At 48.7% G+C, this 22,324-nt stretch overlaps 9 protein-coding genes across 9 annotated transcripts; 6 read left to right on the top strand and 3 right to left on the bottom strand.

Moving 5' to 3' along the window:
* Window positions 1–367: 367 nt before the first annotated feature.
* Window positions 368–3,115, bottom strand: N7525_001260 (putative glycosyl hydrolase; the record flags this gene model as incomplete). Its single annotated transcript, XM_002558104.2, has 2 exons — window positions 368–1,771; window positions 1,829–3,115. 2 exons carry the CDS (start codon window positions 3,113–3,115, stop codon window positions 368–370), a joined length of 2,691 nt encoding a protein of 896 aa, XP_002558150.2.
* A 1,739-nt stretch (window positions 3,116–4,854) lies between these two features.
* Window positions 4,855–6,370, top strand: N7525_001259 (glycoside hydrolase family 76 protein; the record flags this gene model as incomplete). Its single annotated transcript, XM_002558105.1, has 3 exons — window positions 4,855–4,972; window positions 5,028–5,731; window positions 5,801–6,370. The coding sequence occupies 3 exons, from the start codon at window positions 4,855–4,857 to the stop codon at window positions 6,368–6,370; spliced, it is 1,392 nt and encodes a 463-aa protein (XP_002558151.1).
* A 490-nt stretch (window positions 6,371–6,860) lies between these two features.
* Window positions 6,861–8,094, top strand: N7525_001258 (zinc-dependent alcohol dehydrogenase; the record flags this gene model as incomplete). Its single annotated transcript, XM_002558106.1, has 3 exons — window positions 6,861–6,981; window positions 7,058–7,348; window positions 7,403–8,094. The coding sequence occupies 3 exons, from the start codon at window positions 6,861–6,863 to the stop codon at window positions 8,092–8,094; spliced, it is 1,104 nt and encodes a 367-aa protein (XP_002558152.1).
* A 973-nt stretch (window positions 8,095–9,067) lies between these two features.
* Window positions 9,068–11,170, top strand: N7525_001257 (glycoside hydrolase family 1 protein; the record flags this gene model as incomplete). The annotated part of the gene is made up of 5 exons (XM_061211828.1): window positions 9,068–9,234; window positions 9,288–9,498; window positions 9,562–9,984; window positions 10,047–10,187; window positions 10,250–11,170. The coding sequence occupies 5 exons, from the start codon at window positions 9,068–9,070 to the stop codon at window positions 11,168–11,170; spliced, it is 1,863 nt and encodes a 620-aa protein (XP_061071054.1).
* A 237-nt stretch (window positions 11,171–11,407) lies between these two features.
* Window positions 11,408–12,348, bottom strand: N7525_001256 (SDR family oxidoreductase; the record flags this gene model as incomplete). The annotated part of the gene is made up of 4 exons (XM_002558108.1): window positions 11,408–11,593; window positions 11,657–11,813; window positions 11,885–11,992; window positions 12,038–12,348. The coding sequence occupies 4 exons, from the start codon at window positions 12,346–12,348 to the stop codon at window positions 11,408–11,410; spliced, it is 762 nt and encodes a 253-aa protein (XP_002558154.1).
* An 807-nt stretch (window positions 12,349–13,155) lies between these two features.
* On the top strand, window positions 13,156–15,210 carry N7525_001255 (mediator of RNA polymerase II transcription subunit 17; the record flags this gene model as incomplete). The annotated part of the gene is made up of 3 exons (XM_002558109.2): window positions 13,156–13,427; window positions 13,486–13,871; window positions 13,934–15,210. 3 exons carry the CDS (start codon window positions 13,156–13,158, stop codon window positions 15,208–15,210), a joined length of 1,935 nt encoding a protein of 644 aa, XP_002558155.1.
* Window positions 15,211–15,602: 392 nt separating this feature from the next.
* N7525_001254 (NAD(P)/FAD-dependent oxidoreductase) lies at window positions 15,603–17,179 on the bottom strand (the record flags this gene model as incomplete). The annotated part of the gene is made up of 3 exons (XM_002558110.2): window positions 15,603–16,493; window positions 16,550–17,094; window positions 17,161–17,179. The coding sequence occupies 3 exons, from the start codon at window positions 17,177–17,179 to the stop codon at window positions 15,603–15,605; spliced, it is 1,455 nt and encodes a 484-aa protein (XP_002558156.2).
* Window positions 17,180–18,210: 1,031 nt separating this feature from the next.
* On the top strand, window positions 18,211–18,602 carry N7525_001253 (uncharacterized protein; the record flags this gene model as incomplete). Its single annotated transcript, XM_061211827.1, has 2 exons — window positions 18,211–18,548; window positions 18,599–18,602. 2 exons carry the CDS (start codon window positions 18,211–18,213, stop codon window positions 18,600–18,602), a joined length of 342 nt encoding a protein of 113 aa, XP_061071053.1.
* Window positions 18,603–19,794: 1,192 nt separating this feature from the next.
* N7525_001252 (ATP-dependent 6-phosphofructokinase) lies at window positions 19,795–22,278 on the top strand (the record flags this gene model as incomplete). The annotated part of the gene is made up of 3 exons (XM_002558112.2): window positions 19,795–20,535; window positions 20,597–21,058; window positions 21,133–22,278. The coding sequence occupies 3 exons, from the start codon at window positions 19,795–19,797 to the stop codon at window positions 22,276–22,278; spliced, it is 2,349 nt and encodes a 782-aa protein (XP_002558158.1).
* Between the last annotated feature and the right edge of the window lie 46 nt (window positions 22,279–22,324).

The raw sequence follows: 22,324 nt of genomic DNA, 5'->3' as shown, positions 1-22,324 counted from the left end.
CAAAGTGAGGCATTAAGGCATCAACACCCCCCCAAAAGCGGGTTTTGAACCCTGGCCCCTATACCGCTGCGTACAATGCCCACTTTCTGTTTGCAATGCCGTTGAACGACGGAGTACATTTTTGTGGTGTAAGATCAAGCCCAACTATGTAACTATGTAAAATAGGCGACATGAGAAAACGAGAGAGATCATTCTTCGGGCTGCAGTTACCATTGTATTTCATGAACAATTGTTTTCGCGGTATCAAAAGGCCTTTATGTAGCAAGTAAGCTAAAACCTCCTTCATCTTCCATCACAAGCAAGGCATTGGCTCTTAATAAAAATCCACATCTGTTACATGGAACCCTTCACGTTAGCAACTCACATCCTAAAGCTTGAGTGTCACTTTCTCCACATTTCTTCCTGTAATTTCGATCACAGTATGCTGAATATCTCCTTCAAATGCAACAGTCAACCGCAGCTGTTCTTTCGGCCAAAGTGTCACATAATTATCAGACCAATAAAGCGGTGCAATTTCAGCGCCTTCGAGTGCATCGAGAGCATTCAGGCGGATGAAAACAGCTGGTCCTGCAGACTTGTTTTCAATGACGACCTCAGCATGAGTCAAACCATCGTCTGTTGATGATTCTAGGCTGTGTAATGATGCCTTCAAAGTAGCCGGTTTCAGTGTCTCCAGCTTGGTGTATTTGGCAAATTTGGTAACTGGTGTGGTGTACCAATCAGACTCTGACCAGTCCAAGACATCCATGGTAGGAGAGAGCCAATAAACATTGCGACTAAGGACATCTTCGGATTCGGGATCACTGAGCGTGAGACGGAGGAAGCTAATATCTTTGGCTTTTCTAATTCCGTCAAGTGAAGCCACCACCTTTGAAGAATGGGGGTTTGTCTTGCTCTCCACTGTAGCCTGGGATAGTTCTTTGCCAATTGAATCGATGAAGTCTACATTGATTTGTCGATTTCCCTCCTTTTCAAGAGAGTGGTTAATCAACCAAATTTTATGGCTCTCATAATCATAAGCCACGTGTTCCATACGCGCTCCGACCTTGGTGCCAAAGTAGGCCGCCATAGGGCTGAGATAATAATCAAACAACTGCCAATGTAGATTTGGCCAGGCACTGTTCAACATCCAATAGATAAGGCCCGTGGCAGGTCGGGTAGCATTTTGCTGAGTTGCGTATGCTTCAAACTGGGAACGGGTGGCCTCATAATCCGCCATCTGACTTTTCAGGATGTAGTCTTCCAGGCTTGATGGCTTTCCGTAGCGGGCAAAGAGAGCCTCATTGTAGATCCTCCGATCGTAAAATTGCGAATCATAGCGCGACATATGATATTGGTCTGCATCTGGTTCTTTCCAAAGTGTTTCCAGGTCGTCATCAGACATGAACTTTTTCAGGCTGCCCATTTCGGGGGTTCCAACTCCGGCACCCAATTCAGATCCAAAGCCAGACGCCGCACCTTCTTTGTTGTTGTACCAGTAATTTGGAGGTACCCAATCGTACGGGCCATCCATCTTCATTCCGGATGGTCCAAGAGCTTCGGGGTAACCACGCTTGCTGGCTGATGCAATGATTGGGTTGGGCCAATCCATGGCTTTGAGGGCATCTAGGTAAATCTCGGTGGCCTGATCATCTGGCCAATAGTCTGAGCCCACCAAAAATCCAAGCATCGAAGCATGGCTTTGCATCATCTCTGCCTCGTGCAGCATCGCTGCTTTCGCAACTGGGTAGTCGGACTTGTCCCACTTGACACCTTTGGCCTCGTTGTTGTACTAAAATTCCTCTTGTCAGTGGCCTGGCATCTCAAGTATGCTGTTGAGAAGGCTTACCTTCCACCCTTCCCATTTATCACAACATTCCCATCCCGCCAGGACCATCATGCCCATTTTATCAGCGAGATCATAAAGTTCCGGGTGCTCCTGATTTCCTTCCAGGCGCACAGTATTGAGTCCCATGTCCAACATGTAGGCGAAAATCTTCTGTACCCTGTCAATGTCGAATCGCAAAAAGATGTCTGGTCCATATCCAGCTCCGATAACCTGGAAGGGCTCGCCATTGACGGCAAATTCGGTATCGTTCGACTTGTTCAACTTTGAGGATACATGGCGAATCCCAAATTGTTGGTGAGTCGAACTGTCTGACACCGACTGCTGAGGTTTCTGAATGATGGCGCTGGCCTGTACTGTGTATAAAGGCTGCTCGCCCCAAAGAGCAGGCCACCAAATATCAGGGTTCTCAATTGAAACGCTCATAGATACCGCTTTTTGTTCATTTGACTTCAACTCAAATGCCTCCCTAAATTCCATATCTGCGGAGCCATCTGGTCCTTTGACAGTGCCGTTGACCAGTACCTTGTGACCATTCGACTCGTGGTTGGTCAAATCAGTTCGAAAGGTGACCTTCACGGGCCCAGAGTTGGGGTGAGAAAAGTCAGTGAGGATACGGAATGGAGACATCGAGACGGCTCCAGTCTGGGAAACCTCTACATGTCGCCAAACGCCGGTGCCATTGTCGGCTGGGTAGGGATTCCAGTCCACGAACCCCTGGGCAAAATCGCGGAGATAGTTGGTTGGGAACGCACGAATGAGAAGACAATTGACTCCTTCCCTAACGTGCTCGGTCAAGTTGTACTGGTGGCCGCCGTAAGAGCCTTGGTGCTGGTCGCTTGATGCAATGAGCTCCCCATTCAGGTAGATGTCTGCCTTGGAGGTGATCCCGTGTGTTTTTAGGGTGAAATATTGGCCGGTGGATGGGTTCAACGTAAACTCTTCTCGATAAAGCCACGGTGCATCGAACAGGGAGGGATCAGCGATAGATTCCATAGTGTCCGAGTAGAACAAGTCTGTCTCGTTGTACACCCCGTTCTCAATAAGCCCAGCCATGACAGTGCCACGAGCACCAACTCGATACCATGACGACACATCTTTTCCCGGTGCAGAGAGTACATGTATCTCTTCTGATACTTTTGTCGTTGATTGGAGGTACCATCCCGGGATAGCAGCAATATCACCGGCAATGGCGACAAGAGGCTCGGAGCCGGTTGACGCTGCTGCACAGACACTAGCACTGATAGCCAGTGCTATGCAAAGTTTACTCATGTTCTTGAACATCATCATTTGGTTTGGTTTGGTCTAGTTCTTCAGACGCCAACAGTGATGTTGAGCTTGTATCGCAAGAATGTATGCGACAGCTTGTTCATTTAAAATATAAAACTCCCGAAGCGACGTGCAGAAAAAAAAGGTAACATTGTGTCACGCGAATGAAGGTCCATACGACCGTGGGATATAGGTTGTTTTGTTTGTATGATGTTCTCCGACGACTTTCTCGGCTAGGACTAGTTCAATACGGGGATTCCGGCAAAACCTGCAAGGTTCCCCGTTTCTGCGTCGGATCGCCATGGAAATTCCCCAGCGGGGTCGCTGAGACTTTGGTGCCCGGCCTGTCCGAGCTGTGAAAATGATCGGAGGTCATTTCTGTTCGGATGAGAGATGAGGCAATGACCATAACTATTCCTATTCGGGACTTGTCAGGAACTCCTATTGTTAGTCCTCCTGGGGTGAAGATCATTTGTGAATAACAAATCGAGTCTGAAACAAATGCATAGTTTGTTACTAAAATATCAGTACGGAGTAGTCTGGGGCAATAATAATGGATGTCCACGATTATCATCACATGGATTCTGTGAGTATTCGTGCCTGAAATGTGAGGCATAAACCTCCGGCCACGAAATAATTCAGGCACCAAGGCATTAAGGCCATCATCTGTTCTCGTCTGACTTAGCAAATAGTCACTTTTCGTTCACTGCAGGAGACTCGCATGTTTCGACTCCATGCTCTTTTAAAGGAATGATCACCTGGGCCTGGCTTGGAAAAATCTTTCTTGCAATGAGCATAGCCTCCCTCAGGGGTCCCCCTGTGGTATGCCGAGAACTCGTAGTCTCCAACCCCTACGAACTCCTTCAACACGGGTGGGGTTTGTTTTACAAGGCCATGGTACCCTTCCAGGTAAGAGGGGATTGACAATCTGATTGTACTCCTCTACTCCACGCGTGCAAGGACAAGCGATAGGACGTGGGCCCCTACCGGACAGGGGTACAGGTTACAACACCGGAATGCGTCGATTGTTGCATCGCGTTCGTTTGCGGCCCTACACTGCCCTGTCTCCGCCCTTTATCCACTGACTCCTCTCATCAATATGCGCCTTGGTGATTCGCCAGTTTCCTCGGCTGATCAAATTGACCTGTTTGACAGCCGCTCTGGAATGTCACCGCGATTTCTTATCGGGGAGCGCCAACAAGGAAACCATGGAAATGAGAGGTTCCGCGTTGCACTCCCCTAATCTCCTCATCCAATCTTGGATAGAACTACAATGAAATTGTGGGTTTCATGCTTGATGCAGTCAAATGTAGAAGGTACGCTGATGCAATTCCCCCTACAGGAGGTGCAAATGGTCTGGGGAACCACGCCTTGTTACCATGCCAGTGCTCCTAGACGGTTGGAATGTGGCCGTACGATCCACACACACATACACACGTATATCCCCCATCCCCCTCTCACCTTCATTTTGAGGGTTTGACATTGGCTGGGGGGCTTTTCTTCATCTCAATATATCCTCATCTCGCCACCGATCGAGGCAAGCCGTACTGACCATCCTTACGACATCTTGAGCCACATGGTTGTGTCAATAACCAATTGACTCCTCTTAAGCCGACCACACCACTGGTACTGGGGAACGTGTCCCTACCGCCCTGCGATAGCATCCTTGATAAATTCAAACTTAACTATTCTTCTACGAACCAAGCTCGGAGGCAGTTCCTGTTCCACTCTCTATCAGGCCAGTCGGTATATCAGTTGCCATGCGGGTGTTCAATTACGCCTCGCAACCTTCACAACCTTCATGGATGGGCCTGCTGGCTGCAGCTCTACTGGGCACTTCAACTGTGCAAGCGGTAGAGCTAGATGTTGAGGATGGAGGTAAGTTTGATATTCTGCTGCCTGTCCATGCACAACAACTAATTCAAAATCAAAGATTCTATCAGGAAGGCAGCCAAAAACGTCGCCACCAACATGATGAGTTACTACACTGGTATGAATCCTGGTGACACTCCAGGTAATTTGCCGGATCCTTACTACTGGTGGGAGGCCGGTGCAATGTTCAACTCTCTTATCGATTACTGGTTCTACACGGGCGATGATACTTGGAACGACATCACGATACAAGCTATGCTCTGGCAGGCTGGAGAGAACAAAGCATTTATGCCGGCCAACCAGAGCAAAACCGAAGGAAATGACGACCAAGTTTTTTGGGCATTCGCTGCTATGACCGCAGCAGAGCGAAATTTCCCAAACCCACCAGAAGACAAACCCCAATGGCTCGAAATGGCTCAGGCTGTCTTCAACACTCAGGTTCCCCGGTGGGACACTTCTTCGTGCGGTGGTGGCTTGCGTTGGCAGATCTTTACGTGGAACAATGGCTACAACTATAAGAACACCATCTCCAGTGGCGGATTCTTTAATCTTGCTTCTCGCCTGGCAAAATACACCAACAATCAAACGTACCAAGATTGGGCTGAAAAGGCCTGGGACTGGACTGTCGATGTTGGCTTCATGACCCCGGAGTATCACTTCTTGGATGGAGCTAGTTGCCTGACTGAGTGCAAACCAATCAACCAAATTGAATGGACTTACAACGCTGGAGTATATTTGCTTGGGGCAGCTAATATGTATAATTTGGTGAGTGAACTCTACAGTTTAATGCTTTCCAGTGCTTCTAACTATTATCCAATCTAACCCTTTGAACAGACCGAAGATCCCAAATGGAAGGAGCGCACCCAGAAGATCATTGATGCTTCTGGTGTTTTCTTCTCTCACGACCCACCCAACGTGATGTACGAGCGAGCCTGCGAGAGCGTTAATACTTGCATGGTAGACCAGCGGTCTTTCAAGGGTTATTTCTCCCGCTGGATGGCTCAAACTGCCCAGATGGCCCCCTTCACATACGACACAGTCATGAAACGACTGAAGGCCTCTGCTAAGGCAGCCGCCAAGACCTGTACCGGTGGTGTCAATAAGAACGTGTGTGGCCTCAAGTGGACAGAGCAAAAGTGGGATAAGACGAAAGACTTCGGTCAGCAGATGGCTGCACTTGAAGTCATTCAAGCCAATCTGATCACGCGTGTGGCTGCGCCGGTCACTAAGGATGACGGTGGGACGAGTAAAGGGGACCCCAATGCAGGTGGTGAGCCCCAAAAAGCAATTCCGCCCGCTCTCGACTACGACATAACTACGGGCGACAAGGCTGGTGCAGGTGTCTTAACCGTACTGTTTTTGATTGGCATTGGCGGTTCGACGGGATGGTTGATTTGGGACTGAACTTGGTCTAATTCTTCTAACTAATATTTCTTTTACTTTCTTTTTTTTTTGTCCTCTGTCGCTCACTTCGGTGATGACATATACCTACTTTGCGACTCTGTGATTTTCTTATATTAATTTTTGGACGTGGTTATTGAAGTTTTGTGAATAATTTTTGGAATCTAACATATCATTCTTGCTTTTTGCTTTGAGAAGCCCCGTTCTTTCTCCACAGTTTCCCCAATTTCCATTCTGGTCAAAGCGGATAAACCGGGTGAGGTGCATATACATCCCTGCATACATTCGTACCTACTCCTCAGTCTAGTCAAGCCATTTACAATGAGACCAACAAAAAGAGGGGTTACAATCAAGTCGTACTTTGTATTTCCCGGGCTTCTTGCCTCGGTCTGACTTGGGCTTTCTCAATTGAATTCTTGCATATATCGTCCACGAATGGCTACCTAGTCGAAACTTTGCAATCTTGAAGTTTCACAATACAGCTCGTCAAAACATGGGTTCAGTTATGGAATATTCTCAAATCGAGATTCCCACGCACTGTAAAGCGGGAGTGGTGGTCAACGAAGGTCCAGGTTTCCATGTCGAGGTACAGATGGTGCCTGTTCCACAACCAGGTAGGGCCCAGATCTTTATTGGAGTGATAAATACTCCAGTATACCCAAGTTGATGGCCACTAATGGTCCTGTGAAGGCCCCGACGATGTTTTGATCAAGCTGAACTACACCGGACTTTGCTCGTCCGACATCCATATGATGCAAGGAGACCTGGGTCTCCCCTTCATGTCGGCGTTCGGTGTGCGCTCTCCGGGACATGAAGGTGCGGGTGTAGTGGTCAAAGTCGGAGCCAATGTGAAGACTTTCAAGTTAGGCGATAGAGCCGGAATCAAACCCATGATGGATACATGCGGATCCTGTGCGCTTTGCTGGGATGACAAGGAGACATACTGCAAGGGCGCAATTCTCACTGGTCTGATGACGGCAGGTAAGATTGATTTGGATCATTTCTGACGGTCTGGATGGCGGCTCATTATGCCAGGTACTTACCAGCAATACTTGGTATCACCGGCACGATATGCATCGCCAATCCCGGATGGGGTCCCCGATGAAATCGCCGGCCCAATTATGTGCAGTGCCAGCACTATCTACAGATCTCTGAGTGAATCTAACCTCCGATCGGGGGCTTGGGTTGTTTTCCCTGGCGGCGGGGGTGGTGTGGGGATTCAAGGTGTGCAGCTGGCTAAAGCAATGGGAATGCGTCCGATCGTGGTGGACACGGGAGAATCCAAACAGAAATTGGCACTCGATATGGGGGCAGAGGTCTTCGTGGATTTCAAAGAAGTTGCCGACCCCACGAAAGCTGTGATTGAGATTGCGGATGGGGTCGGGGCTCATGGGGTTTTTGTGACAGCCCCTGCTGCTTATAAAACAGCAGTTTCATTCATCGGAGACCGTATCGGAGGCATTGTTATGTGCATTGGTCTTCCTGTTGCAGGGTCGATGATGATAGGAGCCGATCCCTGTCTGTACATCTTCAAAAATCTGACCATCAAGGGCACCCTTGTCGGTAGCCGGAGTGATACTGCCATGGCGTTGGATTTCGCACGACGAGGGGCACTACGGCAAATTAGTCAAGTGTATCCGTTGAACCGCATGCCCGAGGCTGTGGAGAAACTTCGGAAGGGGGAGGTTGCCGGAAGAATTGTGGTCAATTTCAACTGGGAGGAGTAGAGTGGCGGAGTATATATCCCGTTATATTCTGGACTTGGCTTCAATTCAAACTGCCCTACAAATCACATGCTTCCTTTAATTCACAATTAACTTAAGATCGATGAAACCATATACCATGACATATGATGTAAGAAAAAGAGTAAAATAAAATAATCCGAGGACTTCTACCTCAATGGGGGCCCCGCGCGATAACCAAAATGAGAGAAAAACAAAAAATTGGACTCGCGGGGAATCGAACCCCGGACCACTCCCATGCTAAGGGAGTATTATACCACTAAACCACAAGCCCAGTTGGATGGAGGAGTCAGCCAGACTGTGCTACATAAGCCTAAACCAACATACCGCACTATATTTTTCAACTTCCAGTGCTCTTTACCGGCATATTCGAGGTCAATATCCCAGTAGCTTTTCAAAGGACCATAAAGATAAGTTGTGGACTGTGATGTCCGAGTGACCTCGATAGACATGGTGGCACGTCTCTCCAATTATCCTCAAGAGGGGACACGACTACAGAGTACTACAATGTAGACGCGTTGATATGACGTATAGCGTTGTCAATCTCTTCAGAACGAGGTTTCTATTCACCTGGATAAATGTCCGGATCCACCTTATTTCTCCAAGTTTACCGCATGGGGATATGCAGGCGCACAATGCGGGGAAGCCGGGGATTGCCCTAAGTAGATGCAATCCCCTGGGCAGACATTGCACCTCCTCACCAGCTGCCGTAGCTGTCTTCCGGGCTGTCGATCAGCACTCTTAAAAGCTAGTTAAGTGACGCGGTGGCACTGCACGCATTGCAATAGAAGCCTTGATTTGAGTTTGAATCCATACACCTAGTACTGTTCCCATGGTTGCACCGATAATTAGCCGGCACACCCACTGACATCTGAGGGGGAATATTTATTTGAAGGGGCCATCTCCTACGTGCAAGACGGATTTTATTCGGAAAAATCGTCTTATAGTATCCTCGGAAATGCGAGCACCATTCATTTCCCTTGCGGCTTTGGCTGTGGTTATACATGCGCAGGAAGTATACCTGACAACAACCGGCTACTCCGCTCGACCACAATGTACACAATCGAATGTGGCACCGGAGTACCATTTTCAGCCCTTTTCTTATACATTGAACGAGACAGTTCGGTAAGAAATACGTAGGTCTAGCTTACACCATCGCTTGCTAATTAAAGTATGAGATATGCAACCTCAGTTCCTTCCCCGACAACAACACGGAAATTTGCCCCGCCTTATACAGACGTAGTCAAGGATTTGACCACTAGTTGGTCGACCTCGACGTGGGGTAGTTGGGTTCCAGGACAAACTGCGATCTCTGCGACTGATACAGCAGACCAATATGGACAAGCCGCATGGTCTTCGATGTGGCTACAGGCGGATCTTCATAACTATGTAGGTTGTGTGCCCCGGGATTTCCTTTCTTTATAAATGGAGTTGAAGCTCACTTTTTATCAGACCACCACTGGGTTATTCTCGGCAACTGTCAGTCCCACGCCTGTGCCCAGCAGTGAGTTGGTCTTGCCACCGCGCGACTATTTTGGTCCTACAGACTGCTATACTTTCCCCGAAGATTTTATATTTGGTGTTGCAGGGAGTGCGGCCCAGATTGAAGGTGCAATTGGGTTGGATGGTCGAGCACCTTCGTTGTTAGAGAAATTGGCACCCGACAACAAGCCGAAGGACTATGTCACAAACGAAAACTATTTCTTGTATAAGCAAGATATACAGCGACTGGCCGCGATGGGTGTAGAGTACTACAGCTTTACAATTCCCTGGTCACGGGTCTTGCCTTTTGTTCTGCCAGGAACACCTGTCAATCAACAAGCCATTGATCATTACAATGACTTGATTGACACAGTCCTCGATGCAGGAATGACGGTAAAGTGATCCCAGATATTGAGATACATGTCCGTTAGGTTGTATTCTAACCGTCGTTTTAGCCGGTGGTCACTATGCTTCACTTCGACAGCCCATTAATGTTTGTAGCCAGCGACGACATTACGAAACGCCCAGATATTGGTTACAACAATGCCGGCTATCAGAATGAAACCTTCATCGACGCTTTTGTTAACTATGGAAAGGTGTGATTCCTAGTCCACGAGTCAACAATCCTCATGCAAGTCTGACGTGGCTTACTCCACAGGTTCTACTTTCTCATTATGCAGACCGAGTCCCAATATGGGTGACCATAAATGAGCCCCTGCTCTACGCATTCAATTTCAAGGGAGTGGACCGCGTTATCAAAGCACATGCTCAGATCTATCACTTCTATCATGATACGCTGAAGGCTACAGGAAAAATTGGTATAAAGTTAAACGACAACTTTGGAGTGCCTAAAGACCCGAAAAACTCTAGCCATGTGCTGGCAGCTGATCGGTTTCAAGAAATGCAACTGGGTATCTTCGCAAATCCAATTTTCTTGGGTAAGCAGTACCCAAAGTCCGTGTTAGAAACACTCCCTGGAGCCAAGCCCTTGAGCAAATCCGAACTGAAACACATACACAACACATCCGACTTCTTTGGGATCGATCCGTATACCGCTACGGTAGTATCTCCGGCGGATGAAGGTATCAAGCCTTGCGCTGCCAACCTATCAAGCTCAAATGAACTTTTCCCATATTGCGTCAAGCAAGAAACAAAGAATGTTCATGGATGGAATATTGGGTATCGCTCTGAATCCTACGTCTATATCACACCGACCTATTTCAGAGAGTATCTCTTCTATCTGTGGAACACTTTCCGGAGCCCAATTCTGGTGTCAGAGTTTGGGTTTCCGGTACATGCAGAGGCGGAACGGGAGGAGCTCTCTGATCAGCTTTTTGACTCTCCACGCAGCGTCTATTATCTTTCCTTCATATCTGAAATCCTCAAGTCAATATACGAAGACGGTGTGCACGTTATGGGGGCTCTTGCTTGGAGCTTCGTCGACAATTGGGAATTTGGAGACTACACGCAGCAATTTGGCCTTCAAACCGTCAATCGCACAACCCAGCAGCGGCACTACAAGAAGAGCTTCTTTGACCTGGTTGATTTTGTGAAAACCCGACAGCCGAGCAAAGACTGATGTGGCCCAGAATGTCAAGCAGCTAGAGAGAGAACCTAGGATAGGCATGATAAACGAGCAGATTGAAGCATGATTCTTACAATAATAGTTCATAGTAGACGAAAGGAGATTGGCATATAGAACTTCCCTATGAGGTATGGAGTAAATGAAGTGACCCGTTCTTTTCATTCAGATGTTTCGTTGTGACCTTCTTTCTTGGTGCAGTATTTCAAGTGAAGTGGCGAATGCCCTGTCTGATCACCAGGGGATCTCTTTCCCATCATATTGATTTGGACCCTCTCGTGTTTCCCATCCAGGGACATGTATGTTCAGGAGCTTTCCATTCTGCTCCGGCGTTACCTCTTGTATGATATCAAGCACCTTCTCGGCACCTACTTCGACCGGAAGATCTGCTCGACGGCTACCGAGGTCAGTGCGAAGCCACTTTCCATGTCAGTAAAGTTGAGAAATTTGCGATTAAGAAATGGCGAAACGGGCTTCACTTACACCAGGACTGATCCCAAGGAATGTGAAGCCATCATCCGCATATTGCTGGGCATATTGCACGGTGAGCATGTTTAATGCGGCCTTCGTGATCTTATATGCCGGTGTCGGCAGGGCTCCAAACGCATCAGCCATAGCTATGGAGCCTAAAGTCGTCGATCTTGTATTTGGATCAGTCTTTTAGAGTGGTATAAAAAGGGCTTGCACATAGTCTCGTTCCAATATACTCACATGTTGATCACTGTTTTCCGCTCGCCTTTGTGCAGAAGTGGCAGGAAAGCGCGCGACACAAGATGTGGCGCAGTTACATTGACATTGAACGTCTCGTTCAGATTGTCCCTATGACATCAGTACTATAGCAATCTAGTAAGGTATCCAACATACATTCCTTCCAGTCCTGTTGGGGACCAGTCACTCACGCCGGCATTGTTGACCAAATAGTCAAGCCCTTTCCCTTGCAGCTGGTGCTCCACTGCCAGGACAGCATCTTTCACACTGGATTCATTGGTGACATCTAACTTAACCATCTGCACTCGTCCTGATGAGGCACTTGCAATTTCCTTCAATCGAACGGAATTGTCCTGGCGCGCGGTGGCGATGATTGTGCCCACCTCAGTTTTGGGCAATGTCGCTAGACGGGTGATCAGCGCCAACCCGAGGCCTCGAGAACAGCCAGTCACTAGATAGGATGCCATAGTTTAATGTTCATAGAAAGTTGACTGTCAATCTATAGTTGATAAGGTACGACGGGAGGTTCAAATGTGTGAAGTGTGATGATTGCGTAGAGAATAGAATGGGAAACGGGTCCACGGGTTTGGAGAATAGTTAGTCAGTGACTCGCAGATAACTAAACAAAACATTGGGGTTGCCTCCAGGTCTACCACTTCAATGTTCATTGTATCTAAGTAGATATGCATTATCATCTCTATCTATTTCCGGTCGGACATTGTTCCTAGGAGATTTTATACCTACATAAGTTAGTAGGTATCTACTGGTATCTATGTAGGGGTCGAGGTTACTTCATACTTGTAGCACCTAGAAAGCTACCAGGGTAATTCATAGTGTCCATATTTGACATGTAAAGAAGGAGATTCTTCTACTGGTGTTTTCACCGGTATTTTATCTGAATTGGCATTGTTTATCAGCTGCACAATGGACCGGGGTCGTGGATGGGTACAGAGATATATATTGCACTTTGTGACATTGATGTTCCCACGCTGGCTACATGTACATATGGACTTTTACAGGCCTGTAAAGCTTAGTACCGTCATATAATAATTAGCGTTAAACTTTTTTTTTCTTCAAAAAAGTACAAGGTAAACAATGGGGGAAAAGAAGAACTGTAAATGGCATCCTATCCCAATGTGACGATCACGTGCGACTTACGTCACCGAATTTGAGATCCCGACCAGGTCATCCACCTGTTCCTCTTTCTTTCTCCTCTCGAGCCATTGGTTTCGCTAAGCTTTGCAGTGGGTTGGATCTTTAGGTGCATTTACGCTATGGCCGAATCCTTCACCCTGCCTTTGCGCTCCATCCCTGAGAAGCGTGATCGTCCAGATACCTTGCCTGTGGAGATCGCGCAAATCAACAATCAGTGGGGCTCCTTTCGTGAAGTGAATGAAGATGTCCTTCGAAACAAGATTGCCGAGGAGGAAGAAAAAGATGGCCTGGAGGAGGTAGAGGAGAGTGACCAAGATGCGGCCGATCTGGACTCGACGGAGCGCTTGGAGCAACTGTACAAGCGGCGTGCCGAGATCACTCAGTTTGCCATGTGAGTCTAATGATATTGAAGTCATGCCCTCAGCGCGCGAGAACTGACAATTTCTCAGGCAAGCCCACATGGAAACCATGTTCGCCCTCGACTTCGTCTCCCTTTTGCTCTCCAAGCAGGCCCCACGTCAGGCCGAAACCTCCATGTCGGCCTTCCTCAAGCAAGTCGCACCCCTTGGTTCGCTCAATGCCGAGGTCGTGCACCCTCCCCCAAAGCCGGAATCAACAACCAAAGATGTATCAGCAGTATCGAGAGGATGGCGGATCCAAAATTTCAACGCGGCGGCAAACAAGCTTCTACAGGCCGCCTCCAGACTTGAAACTGAAGTTGCGTCGGAGACACGATATTGGAATGAGGTCCTCGCTGTTAAGGACAAGGGATGGAAAGTTTCTCGTCTCCCAATCGAAAGGCAATCGCTAGGCGTACAATATGGGTTCATTGAAGGTGAGCGCATACCGACGTGCCTGATACTGCATAAAGAATCTGCTGACCGCAACCAAACACAGCGGCGCCTGTTTTCCGCGACCGCGGCCTTGCCTCCTTACGCCGAGCCGAGGATGGGGCTTTGTCATTAGATGAAGGGTTGATCCCTCCCAAAGCCCGTTTCGTCCGGGTACGGGTGATACAGGATGGTCGGCTTTCGGGAAGTTCTAAACCGATGCGTTCCTCCTTCAACGGTGACGGAACGATTGAGGATCGCATTCTGCAAGCTCGCGATACTGTTTATGAAGATGAGCTATTCCATGAGCTAGTCCGAGAAGCCCGAGCGATTGCGAGCTTTGGCGTGACGACACGTCAGAACCTCATTCAAATTCCTGCTTCCGATAACCTCGAAATTTTACTGGACTTGGTTGATACTGATGAAGATACCTCCGAACACGAACATAGTATCTCACAGCAAGGAATTTCTATTGCAGAGGGCTTGGCACATACGATCCGGATATTATTGGCGTATGCCCACCGTCAAAACTTGCGTCGCCGGACTCAACTTCCACTACCACTGACTCCGAAAACGCGACCTGTTCCTGAGCACCAACTTATTCGGCCAGCTCTAGCTTACATCAAGCACATGTCTCAAGTACGCTGGCTTCAGTCATTACTGGAAGATCTCTTTGGTGTTTTGAAATCGGCAGGTTTGGAACCTCCAGCGTACACCGCAAGAATCTTTTCGACAGGGATGCAGAGCCACAGCTCTCCTGCTCCAGCCGTGGAGAACCTTGTTGGACAATTCCTTACCCCCTTGTTGTCCACATTCAATGGGAAAATTTTGACCCCTCGGGGTTCTTTCTCAATCGCGATCCACACCAACCTTTCCTCACCACCCTTCGGCACCACCTTCGAGGTGTCGTTCAATATGCCCAAGTACCCGGACCTTGAGTCTCCTGGTAAACTTTCTCACAGGGAAGAAGTGGAAGCCGCCATCACCCATCTCTTGTTGCTTGATGTTGTTTTCACTATCTCATCCGACAGTTCGCTAAAGCACGAGTGTGACAGGGACCCAGCGAAACGCACCTGGGAAGCGATTTACCCTCAACATGGTGAACTTCTGATCCCTACTCCCAAATCCAACTCAGGAAAGCGAAAGAAGATGAAAATTGTTCTGTCCCGTCATGAACTGTCTCTCGAGATCTACACCGTGCGCTGTATCGACGGAACAGGGCGCGGGAATTGGGAAATGCCCTCTTACCATTCCATGCCGCATACTTGGAAACCGTCTCCTATTGCTGGACCACCCAAACCGCCCTCTTTGATGGACTTCGTGTCCAAGATGTCACGTTCGTGACCCACAGAGAGCGCCGATTGGTATCGGGCCGAACCACTCCACCCCTGCCCGCCTTAAGCCGATACTCGCCCCCCGATCTTCAATAACAGGGCTTGTGGTTTAGTGGTATAATACTCCCTTAGCATGGGAGTGGTCCGGGGTTCGATTCCCCGCGAGTCCATGTCTTTTTGTTCTCGAGTATTATTTTTTGCCTGAAGCAAAAAGTCGTGATGGCTCGCTCGTGAGGTAAAGTAGTGGGGTCTATGCGAAAATTTTTCTTCCCCATCTATTTCCCCAAACATCAATGATAGACAAAATACTTGAATACCCTGTACAAATAATGGCTAATAAGGGCTGAATTGAAATGCACTTTCATTTGAATCATTTACATATCGAGGCCTAGCGTGCTCATATCATAGCTTCGAGTTTAGTGCATTGACAGTTCCTGGGACTGTGAGCGTCTCTCGGAGTCTTTTTTCGCCTAGTCCATATGCAACTGGGAGCCAATCACTGACATCCTCACCTAGAATCATCAAAGCCAACGCCTCACCACTCATCAGGCTGTTCGCCATACCATATCCATTGAACGCAGCAGCAATCCATTCGCCGTCACCTTCCCGGCCTGTCAGCGTCGTTGATAACCGTCCGACCATCGGCAAACCATCAGAGGAATAACCCATAATTCCGCTCCATGAACTGACCAGACGCCAATCGGATATGCCATTTTTGCCAAAGAATCGTGGGAGCACGGCTTCCAAGTGTTTAACGGAGTGGTCCGCCACGAAGCTGTCATCTGCAGATATTGACTCGTCAAGACGCGCATGCTCGCCGCCGAAGTAGAAATAGCCAGTTTTTGCGCTCTGTCCAAGGTAGTACAGTCCATACCCAAGACGTTGGGTATCGTGATCATAGGATGGAGGGTAATGGAAGCCCCATGATACAGCAGTGCCTTGGTTTGACATAGCACTATGTGGATCTTGAACTGTCATTGTGCCTTTGAAAGGATGGACAAGCCCTCGTAGGCGAGGAAGGAGATGCCCGCTGTACCCATTGGTGCAATGAACTACAGTCCGTGCTCGTAGTGGACCGCGAGAAGTGCGCAGTGTATACGGATAAATACTCGTGATTAGCGAGGCAAGTATCGAACTGTGCTCAATGGACTCAACCGGTGTATCCGTCTCGATTGTCAGGCGACCTGGATATCTTTCCGAGAGTGCTGCGAATACTTTAGTGACAAGACGATATGGCCAGACTGTTCCAGCAGGAAGCAGGGCTCCTCCAGATGCTCCATGAATTCCATACTTCTAAAAAGGAAAAGATCAGAATGACACTCTATGACCACATGGGTGACAAGACTCACCTTGAGCACAGCATCCGCATCCAAAATTGTATACAGCCCCTTCTTAGAAGGGTGATCCATTTCCAAGCGCGCAATACTTTTCTTGAAATCGTCAAACTTGCCCTGGGTCAAGAAGACTCGCAGCTTCCGCAGACGTTGCATCTCACTCAACTCGACGGCATCATACTCTTCAATCAATTCCTGCATCTTCTCCAAGTTACGAAATGTGAAATCCACAATCTTGCCGGCCGTTTCAACCCCATGAGTCTCTGCAAGATGCATATACTGCTCTCCGGCATTCGCAGCCATCTGTCCACCATTGCGCCCAGTCGCACCGGAACAGAGTGTACGGGCTTCCAAAACCGTTACTGTGGCAGTTGGGTGGCGTTCCAAGAGGGTTCTAGCTACCGATAGACCCGTGATACCCGACCCAATGATCGCAAAATCCCGGTCAGTTGGCAACTTTGAGGATTGCACGTCGGCGAGAGCATGTGGAATATGCTGCCAGTAGGACTCGGTGGGATTGGGTCGCGGCAGGCCTGGGTCAGCCGTGACGAGGCTCAACACTAGACAGTGTTAATCTTCCATTCATATGCAGAGTCAACTTAAGGAATGGGGGTCGATCGTGTTACCTGAATCATTCGGCGCCATGGCGAAGGATGTGAAAAGCCCAAGAGTACGATAGTCAGGGGGTAATAGTGAATTTATGACCTGCAATTGATATTTTAATCAGATCTAAATGAGTCCACTTTGGTTTTCAGAAAATGGGAGCTGGTACCCATGGACATATATATGGATGTAGGCATCGTGCGGGGTTTATCTTATCCTAAAGGATCGAACTGCCCGAGTGGGAATAGAGTGAATTCCAAGCCCTGGAGTTGTCCTCTGGTGTCTCAATATGAGATATCGCAATGATACCCTCTACATGTAAACACTACATTAATATAACATACGAATTGTGGTCAAAAACCATTTAATATTTCCTGGGACTCTATATAACGTGCATGTACAAGGTTGGTAGTGAACGAATGGTCTCATAACTAGCGACCAATGTCTTTTAAGGTAAGTTAGCAACAGAGTCCACTACTTCCCTTCTGGATTCACATATTGAAGGCGCCAAGCGTCCGTTGTAAGTGAATGAAGGAGAAGTCTGTTTTGGACTGAGTGGATTCCGTGAAGACATAGATAGGAGGGGTCACAATGGAGAAAGACATTTTAGGAGACACAGAGGTCTCAGGAGAGGTGCCGGACGTCTATTACCGAGGCCTGCATGGCATTCTCGGCGTCAAGCTTTGTGATTTTGAGCTTTATCAATCTTCCCATTTTGATACCCTCCTTGCCACTTTATAGATGACGACGAACAAAAGCTACAGGGCTTCCATATGGCATATTAATAATACCACAATGTCGGGGCACCACTAGAAAAGCCCGGGTGGTTCCATACGATAAATCCAAGAATCTTGTCGGACTCCATGTTTGAGGCATGCAAATGGCGTAACTGCATTCCCGATGACATTCCATACCAACTACGTACCTAAGAACTTGGGCCTAGAAATGTGAAAGGCTTGTTTCATGGATCTTCGATCTCTAGGGATGACCTTGCTATAATAGTTCCAATCTTTTCCGTTTTTCTTTGCACCTTCATCGTTTCCGTGTACCTTGAATATTTCATTTGCCTCACAATGAAGCTCTCTTCCATCTTCCTTACAGTTTCTGCATTGGCCACAACTGGTCTCGCCGAGAAGACGTGCACTCCTAGCTTTGATTATTGCTCCGATGTCCTGATCAAAGACAAAGGTAAATTGTTCACTGTCAGGTATCGCTGTGTCAAACTAATCAAAGAGATGTTAGGCTTCACCGAAGCCGATCTGAAAGATGTTTTGAAGGGTTCGGATCTAGAAAATGAGGATATTAAGAATGTTCTATTCCACTGCAAGAACCCGGGCGACGTTGGACACCCCAAGCTCTGCTCGAGCGGATGCAAAGATCCAGAGTCAGAGGGTAGCCACTCATGCTCAAGGTAAGCCAATCTTATCATCAAGTTCCAAGCCGCAGCTGACAACGCAACAGCTAAATAATGCTGGTCATGAGAGGACACCAGCTGAGCAATCTATACACTTTGGTAGTAAAGATCTAAGGGCATTCCCAATTGCAGAAATGTTTTCACCTAGAATACTATGCATATTGACTCATAGCAACCAAAACAGCATAACGACAGTGTCTTAATTCTGCTGTTGCCCATGTATCTGATGATGGTAAGATCATTTGTACCATGACTGTGGTGCTTAGACCTGTCACTGAAGTTTGTACCTCGTATGCGGAGTCGAAGGGGTCTGTGGACAACTTTCGAACAAGGATTAGAGAAGGAGCTGCAGGCACGTGTCAGCATCAAAAACGTGGCCACAGGCCCTATGTTGTGTGGACACATGTAAGTGGCAATGCAAAAGTCCTGCAACTGATGGAGCACTCTTCTACCGGTCAGAGGGTGCCCAGCAAGGTATCAAGTACCACAAGAGGAACAGTACGAGGGAGCGTGTAACAATATGCGTGGCATCGCTCCTTTGGTGCTATTCTCATACACACGAGGTTGTGGGAATGAATGAGCCCGTCAGGCCATGTTTGCCAAGGGTCCTATGGGTGGTCAGTTGTTACACCAATGATAATTGGTGTAGAGTTAAGGCATAGTGAACCAGCATAATGATGGATATGATGCTGATGACTATAGGATGAGAAATAACATCAACTCTCAAGGAGAAGATGTCATGGCCAAACCAAACAAAGCAAACAAAATCGAATACCGGATGAGTGACGTCACACATACCCCTCACCGCCTGCACTAAACCCAAACAGACCAAGCGGTGACATGCGTCGTGCAGCCAAATTGTAAGGGAACGCAGGTACTAAAAAGGTATTGGAAAAAGTCATACCACTTGAATCTTGGGGGAAATTATATACATATATATACAAATAGTTTCGACCTATCCAGTTCAATTGACCAATTTCTCAACAATTGCCTCTGTTTCTTAAAACCCAACCTGATACTTTAGCTTCAACTTGTTTCGTCTGTGACGCAAAGCACCCACCCTTCTGCCCAATTTCTCTCACCGGATTGGGTTTGACCCCTCCACACCCCACCAACTCATAACTGGAGCTTTACAACGCTTATCGGCTTCTTTTTTTTTTGAACTTGTTTTCTTCTCCCTATCACTTCACGTTTCTTTCTTCGATTATCGACCTGTACTTCAGGTCGAACCCCTCAATTCGATATGGAGCCCACAAAAATCGCCGCTCAGCCGGCTAAGAGACGCCGCATTGGTGTCCTCACCTCTGGTGGAGATGCTCCCGGTATGAACGGTGCCGTGCGGGCTGTTGTCCGTATGGCAATTCACTGCGACTGCGAAGCCTACGCCATTTTCGAAGGATACGAAGGGCTGGTCAATGGCGGCAACATGATCCGCCAGCTGCACTGGGAGGATGTACGCGGCTGGTTGTCCCGCGGTGGCACCCTGATCGGTTCTGCCCGCAGCTTGGCATTCCGTGAGCGTGTTGGCCGTATGAAGGCAGCGAAGAACATGGTCCTTAGAGGTATCGATGCTCTAGTCGTCTGTGGTGGTGACGGCAGTTTGACTGGTGCCGATGTCTTCCGTGCCGAGTGGCCCGGCCTGTTGGCAGACCTCATTGCCTCGGGGGAGTTGTCCCCTGAGCAGGTGGAACCCTACAAGGTGTTGAACATTGTAGGCCTTGTTGGGTCGATTGACAACGATATGTCTGGGACAGATGCCACTATCGGTTGTTACTCGTCCTTGACCCGTATCTGTGATGCCGTCGACGATGTCTTTGATACTGCTTTCTCCCATCAGCGTGGTTTCGTCATTGAGGTCATGGGCCGGCACTGTGGATGGCTTGCCTTAATGTCCGCCATCAGTACTGGTGCGGACTGGATGTTCCTTCCTGAAATGCCCCCTAGGGACGGTTGGGAGGATGATATGTGCTCCGTAATCACCAAGGTGGGAATCACTCCAGCATTGTTCAATGTCTTCTTTTTGCTGACTTTTTGGGGTTTGACAGAACCGAACCGAACGCGGAAAGCGCCGTACGATCGTTATTGTCGCCGAGGGAGCCCAGGATCGCCAATTGAACAAGGTCTCGAGCTCGAAAATCAAGGATATTCTCACAGATCGTCTGGGATTGGACACCCGAGTCACGATTCTAGGCCACACCCAACGAGGTGGCGCGGCATGCGCTTATGACCGCTGGCTGTCGACTCTCCAGGGTGTGGAGGCCGTTCGTGCTGTGCTAGAAATGTCACCTGAGTCTCCTTCACCAGTTATCACCATCCGCGAGAACAAGATCATGCGCACCCCTCTGATGGAAGCAGTTCAAGCAACAAAAGATGTGACGGCGAAGATCGACAAAAAGGAATTCGACGAGGCCATGACGCTCCGGGATCCTGAATTCAGGGAGTACTACAACGCATATTTGACCACCGCGACCCAGGATGACCCGAAGATGGTTCTTCCGGAAGGCAAGGTATGCACCTAATTCCACAGCCCATCCGGGCCAATCGGAGTCCCTAGATCTTCCAGATGCTTACTGTTTTACAGAGAATGCGAATCGCTATTATTCACGTCGGTGCCCCAGCTGGTGGTATGAACCAAGCAACCCGTGCCGCCGTTGCATACTGCCTAACCCGTGGCCACACCCCGCTGGCTATTCATAACGGTTTCCCCGGATTGTGCCGTCACCACAACGATAAGCCAGTCAGCTCAGTCCGCGAGGTCACTTGGCTGGAAGCTGATAGCTGGGTCAACGAGGGTGGTTCAGACATTGGAACTAACCGTAGCCTGCCCTCAGCTGATATGGCGGAAACCGCCAAATGCTTTGAGCTGTACAAGTTTGATGCCCTGTTTGTTGTTGGTGGTTTCGAGGCTTTCACAGCCGTCAGCGAGCTGCGCCAGGCTCGTGCGCAGTATGATGCGTTCAAGATTCCGCTCATCGTGCTCCCAGCTACTATTTCCAATAACGTCCCGGGCACTGAATATTCCTTGGGCAGTGACACCTGCCTGAACACCCTGATCGACTTCTGTGATGCCATTCGTCAATCTGCCTCCTCTTCTCGCCGCCGAGTGTTCGTGATTGAGACCCAAGGTGGCAAATCTGGATACATCGCAACCACAGCTGGCCTCGCCGTGGGTGCCGTGGCTGTGTACATTCCTGAAGAGGGTGTTGATATCAAGATGCTCTCGCGCGATATCGACTTCCTGCGTGAGAACTTCATCCGCGACAAAGGAGCTAACCGTGCAGGCAAGATCATTCTGCGTAACGAATGTGCGTCCGGCACATACACTACCCAGGTGATCGCCGACATGATCAAGGAAGAGGCAAAGGGCCGCTTCGAGTCTCGCGCCGCTGTTCCCGGTCACTTCCAGCAAGGTGGAAAGCCTTCGCCAATGGATCGTGTTCGTGCTTTGCGTATGGCCATCAGGTGCATGCAGCACATCGAAGGATATGCCGGCAAGAGTGGTGATGAAATTGCCGCGGATCCTACCTCCAGTGCCGTGATTGGCGTCAAAGGCTCACGTGTGCTATTCTCCCCCATGGGTGGTGAGTCTGGTCTGGAAGCTACCGAGACTGATTGGGCGCGCCGTCGCCCCAAGTCCGAGTTCTGGCTTGAACTGCAGGACGTCGTGAACGTCCTGTCTGGACGCAGCCACGCTAACAACTCGAGCTGGTCCTATGAGAGTACGTAAACCGAACCGTGACCCTGCTTGTTTGCTCTCCCCTATCCAACTCGTT

Source organism: Penicillium rubens (assembly GCF_028828025.1).
Source record: "Penicillium rubens strain IBT 27055 chromosome Unknown utg000001l_segment0_segment0, whole genome shotgun sequence".
Lineage (NCBI taxonomy): Eukaryota > Fungi > Ascomycota > Eurotiomycetes > Eurotiales > Aspergillaceae > Penicillium > Penicillium rubens.
The sequence above is the reverse complement of the archived record's forward strand: the minus strand, read 5'-3'. Positions and strand labels throughout refer to the sequence as shown.